Raw genomic sequence first — 6,000 nt, 5'->3', positions numbered from 1 at the left:
TATCACAGTCATAGTAAGTACGTTTTCCCCTCAATAATCAGCTGAGTCAGAAACACAGGGAAGATAACACGCTGGGCCCTACTTGTTACAGCTGGCTGTGTCTCTCTCACCTCCTGTGTTGGAAGCTAACGAGGGACCACTGAATATGGAACAGGTTATCAGAGACAACGTTGGGCTTGCTGTCCTTCACCAGGAACTTAAAGTTGTCCATGGTCTCTGTCACGCTCTCTTCATGGAGCACGTAGCGGATCAAGCCCAGGTTAATGTCAGCTGGAGAGGGAAGGGGTGCCAAGTTACCACAATGTTAAAAACAACATAGACCCAACGTTAGCACAATGTAGACCAACGTTAGCACAATGTAGACCAACGTTAGCACAATGTAGACCAACGTTAGCACAATGTAGACCAACGTTAGCACAACATAGACCAACGTTAGCACAACATAGACCAACGTTAGACCAACGTTAGCACAACATAGACTAATGTTAGCGCAACATAGACCAACGTTAGCGCAACATAGACCAACGTTAGCGCAACATAGACCAACGTTAGCACAATGTAGACCAACGTTAGCACAATGTAGACCAACGTTAGACCAACGTTAGCACAACATAGACCCAACGTTAGCACAACGTAGACTAACGTTAGCACAACATTGTAATTGGAACCCTCTTCAATAGTCTCACTCAATACTAAATACTCAATATCCCCCCCCCCCCCCCCCCCACACACACACACACACACACACACACACACACACACACACACACACACACAGAGAGAGAGAGAGACCCACTACCTTGTGTGAAGGTGTTGATGGGAGCGCCAGGTTTCAGTTTGCTCTCCAGGAAGCCGTGTTTAGGCTCTGCAGTGACCTCATAGACCAGCTGGCCATCGTCGGTGTCTGGATCCATGGTCAATAGCTCCTTCTTACTGATCAGGTTGGTGGCCTGCAACATCCATCAATCAGACAGTCAGTAAATCAATCAATCAATCAATCCATCAATAAATCAGACAGTCAATCAATCAATCAATCAATCAGACAGTCAATCAATTAATCCATCAATCAGACAGTCAGTAAATCAATCAATTAGACAGTCAGTAAATCAATCAATCAGACAATCAGTCTGTCAGTCAATCAACCAGTCAATCAACCAGTCAGTCAACCAGTCAATCAACCAGTCAATCAACCAGTCAATCAACCAGTCAATCAACCAGTCAATCAACCAGTCTGTCGGTCAGTCAGTCAGTCAGTCAAGTTTAGTAGCCAGGAAATCAATAAGAATTGAAAAAACTTAAACTGTATTTGTGACTCTATCACAGACCATTAGAGGGAGGCAGCGCAACAAAAACCAAATCCAACCATTGATATGAAGGGGAAAAGTTGAAGAGTCATCTAGCCATGCAATTCTTTTGAGACCTGTGCAAACAAACTCTAACTCTTAAATCAAGTTAGCATATAATATTTTCTCAGCAGATCAGCCCAATGCCCATAATATCATTATTTCACAATTACATTGCCTGCAGGGAAAGTTTTGATAGTTGCCCACAGCATTTTCCCCTCACTTCACTGTAATTATCAGACACTCATATTATTGTCTAACATTACATAAAACATAAACGATTTTCTCAACAACAACAAAAAAACGTAAAAAGTTATGTTTTGTATTTCTCTTTCCAATATGTGTTCCAGAATGTTCTATATTGTTTTAAAGTACTGCACGGTCAATTGTTATCTATTCAAAATAATAGTAACCTTTGTTCTACTAAGCTAACATATGGAATTGTTTTTAAAATAGTCATACCATTTATTTTTTAGCTTATTTGACTTGTAATTTTAGCACCCCTTTAGGTATAAATAAATACATCCGTTTTTTTGGGGGTTTTTTTTCTCTCAATGAAACATTGGCCTTACTGCTTTTTAGACCATAGAAACACATTGGATATCCGATTCAGACATGGAGAAACAGAGAGTCGAAAAAAGAAATCACAAGGAAGTTTGTTTTGAAGTGTTTTTCCTGAGTCTGAGAGACATAAGAAAGATCAGGAAATAATCGTATTTTTTGTTGACACATTTAAACTCCCTTTTTTTTCTCGGCGCATCAATCAACTCTAGCGGCTTAAAAAAAAAGAAAAGATTTTCATGGGAACTTTTTATTAATAATGCTAATTCGATTTCTGCAGGGGCAGAGACATCAACTCTAGTTAAAGTAACTATCTAGTGTTTTACAGATTTTGTATGAAATATAACTTCTAATTCATTACAATACTTGAAATAGTGAAATAGTTTTCCGTCCAAAACATTTGAATGAAGTATTGTTAAAAAGCAGTTTTTCTGCGTTGGAATGGTAGAATATTCAGATTAATGGTTGTTGATTTGTCAGTAGAGAGCACTGTGGTAGAGTACGCTGGAGACACAGCGTTTTACAGTAGCTGGTGTTTTACAGTAGCTGGTGGAACATACAGAATGTAATATTATTGGTTATATGATCCTGTAGCATTTGGGAAAGTAGTCAATTAAGTGTCTGTCAAACACAGAACTCACACCTTTCTGTTTCACACGGCTAGAAAGGAAAGTCCTGTCTGTCTGTCTGTCTGTCTGTCTGTCTGTCTGTCTGTCTGTCTGTCTGTCTGTCTGTCTGTCTGTCTGTCTGTCTGTCTGTCTGTCTGTCTGTCTGTCTGTCTGTCTGTCTGTCTGTCTGTCTGTCTGTCTGTCTGTCTGTCTGTCTGTCTGTCTCTCTCTCTCTCTGCTCTCTCTCTCTCTCTCTCTCTCTCTCTCTCTCTCTCTCTCTCTCTCTCTCTCTCTCTCTCTCTCTCTCTCTCTCTCTCTCTCTCTCTCTCTCTCTCTCTCTCTCTCTCTCTCTCTCTCTCTCTCTCTCTCTCTCTCTCTCTCTCTCTCTCTCTCTCTCTCTCTCTCTCTCTCTCTCTCTCTCTCTCTCTCTCTCTCTCTCTCTCTCTCTCTCTCTCTCTCTCTCTCTCTCTCTCTCTCTCTCGCACCCATAACACCTTCAACTATTCTCTTTGTTTTGGGGAGATTTGTTCTACATTTTTGTTTCCATATTTGTTTTCTGTTTACATATTTGTTATGTTCTACTATGTAATAGAACAATAAAGTACAAAAAAAAAATTTGAATTAAATTATTCGGACAAATACAACGTCAGATATTGAAATAAACAAGTACACATAGTGACAGAAAATCAGAAAGAGGTTGAAAGAGGAGGACAGGAGTTGAAAGAGGTGAAACAGTGACAGGAGTTGAAAGCTGATATCATTTGATTTTGTCTGTGTACCAAATGGAACTCTTTTACCGTAATGTACCCTGTAGTTCCTGGTCTAAAGTAGTGCACCCTATTCCCTATAGTTCCTGGTCTAAAGTAGTGCACCCTATTCCCTATAGGCCCTGGTCTAAAGTAGTGAACTATAAAGAGACACTAGGGTGCCATTTAAGACCCAGCCTGTGTTTACCTTGTTGTCCGTGTACTCCAGCCACTGCAGACCCAGGTTCATGACGATACGAGGTGTTCCATCATCAACAGGCAGAATGTCTATCTTAAACTTCTGGGGTGCAGCAGTCAACACCTACACAATAACAAAGGCAGGATGAGGGATTTATGAAATTGCAGAGAGAGAGAGAGAGAGAGAGAGAGAGAGAGAGAGAGAGAGACAGAGACTTACAACACTGTATATATACATAATACGACATTTGTAATGTCTTTATTCTTTTGGAACTTCTGTGAGTGTAATGTTTACTGTTCATTTTTATTGTTTATTTCGCTTTTGTATATTATCTACCTCACTTGCTTTGGCAATGTTAACATATGTTTCCCATGCCAATAAAGACCCTTGAATTGACAGAGAGAGAGACAGAGACACACAGAGAGAGCCACAGAGAGAGAGAGAGAGAGAAAGAGAGAGAGATAAACAGAGAGACACACACACACACACACAGAGAGAGAGACACAGAGAGAGTGAGAGAGAGAGACAGAGACACACAGAGAGAGACACAGAGAGAGCAACATAGAGAGAGAGAAAGAGGAGATAAACAGAGAGAGAGACACACACACACACACACAGAGAGAGAGAGAGACACAGAGAGAGAGAGACAGAGACACACAGAGAGAGCCACATAGAGAGAGAGAAAGAGAGAGAGATAAACAGAGAGAGACACACACACACACAGAGAGACACAGAGAGAGTGAGAGAGAGAGACAGAGAGAGAGAGAGAGAGAGAGATAAAGTGGTTCCCCAACTGGTTCTGAGTGGTTCCCCAACTCCCACATCACCATCTCAACTCTGCTGCCCCGCAAAGACTTTCATCCCCGTACCATTCAGAAACTCAGCGCTGACATCATCAGAGGGTGTGGCCTACTTCCGAACGTGCACGTTGCTCACCACCCAACAGACACCCCAGAGCACCTGCACGACCACTCCCACCTGAGGAAGCAGACAGCAGGGATGTTTGCCAAGTCTCTAAAGGACGTGGCACTTGGTAGAGAAACACCCCATGCCGCACTGGACAGAGGACCACCCAGAGACCCCTACCAGACCACTGCACCACCAAGGAGCCCCAGGCCCCTTCAACGCCCCACCAGACCCAGCGCACCCCACAGGCCCCACCCACCACCAGAGCATCACCACTTCCATCGGCTTTGCCAGACCGGACCGGGCCCAGCCTACTACCCCGCACCAGACCACCACCTCTACCAGACCAGAGAGGAAGCCCCACGGCCCAGACCTGGCCCCCCTCCACTCCACAGGGCCCAGCCTACTACCAGACCACCACCTCTACCAGACCAGAGAGGAAGCCCCACGGCCCAGACCTGGCCCCCCTCCACTCCACAGGGCCCCACAGCAAGACCAGCGCAGCTACGCAGAGGTCATCAGAGGACAGGAGAACCCTGTAGGATTGAGTGAGATTAAACAGCTCCTCCAATACATCTGCACTAAACACACACGGACGCACGCACGCACGCACGCACGCACACACACCTATTGTACTAAAAGTTTACTTGTTCAATTAATAGGAATATATATATATATATATATTAAATGGAAAAAATGTTAGCTGTTATCCTGTTTATCTCCAACTTATTAGTTAGTAGTTAATGTATTTCTGACTGCTATTCTTTCTTTTTGCAACATAAAATCGCTATCAGTTAGCATGTGGAACATTCAGGGTCTAAACTCATCAACCTATCAGTTAGCATGGGGAACATTCAGGGTCTAAACTCATCAACCTATCAGTTAGCATGTGGAACATTCAGGGCCTAAACTCATCAACCTATCAGTTAGCATGTGGAACATTCAGGGTCTAAACTCATCAACCTATCAGTTAGCATGTGGAACATTCAGGGCCTAAACTCATCAACCTATCAGTTAGCATGCGGAACATTCAGGGTCTAAACTCATCAACCTATCAGTTAGCATGTGGAACATTCAGGGTCTAAACTCATCAACCTATCAGTTAGCATGTGGAACATTCAGGGTCTAAACTCATCAACCTATCAGTTAGCATGTGGAACATTCAGGGTCTAAACTCATCAACCTATCAGTTAGCATGTGGAACATTCAGGGTCTAAACTCATCAACCTATCAGTTAGCATGTGGAACATTCAGGGCCTAAACTCATCAACCTATCAGTTAGCATGTGGAACATTCAGGGTCTAAACTCATCAACCTATCAGTTAGCATGTGGAACATTCAGGGTCTAAATTCATCAACCTATCAGTTAGCATGTGGAACATTCAGGGTCTAAACTCATCAACCTGTCAGTTAGCATGTGGAACATTCAGGGTCTAAACTCATCAACCTATCAGACTGAAGAGTTTAGCACTGGAGTTCAACAAAAATCTTAAAGATGTTGACGTCATCATTCTGCAGGAGACATGGTGTTAGGCTGACATTGTCACTCACTGTCCCACAGGCTACAGAGAGGTAATTGTGCCATCACAGAAACACAACATTTTACATTTACATTTTAGTCATTTAGCAGATGCTCT

General features: G+C 42.9%; 1 protein-coding gene across 1 annotated transcript in view; it reads right to left on the bottom strand.

Annotated features, from left to right (window-relative positions):
* Positions 1-6,000, bottom strand: part of fras1 (Fraser extracellular matrix complex subunit 1) — a 306,477-nt gene that overhangs the window by 39,760 nt on the left and 260,717 nt on the right. The window contains exons 46-48 of the mRNA XM_029718140.1: positions 3,467-3,580; positions 800-950; positions 111-270 (exon numbers count right to left, since the gene is read on the bottom strand). Of these exons, the coding sequence (XP_029574000.1) occupies positions 111-270; positions 800-950; positions 3,467-3,580 (425 nt within the window). The remainder of the gene's footprint in view (positions 1-110; positions 271-799; positions 951-3,466; positions 3,581-6,000) is intronic.

Source organism: Salmo trutta, chromosome 27, assembly GCF_901001165.1.
Source record: "Salmo trutta chromosome 27, fSalTru1.1, whole genome shotgun sequence".
NCBI lineage: Eukaryota > Metazoa > Chordata > Actinopteri > Salmoniformes > Salmonidae > Salmo > Salmo trutta.
Note: the sequence above shows the minus strand (reverse complement) of the source record. Positions and strands in the feature narration are given on the sequence as shown.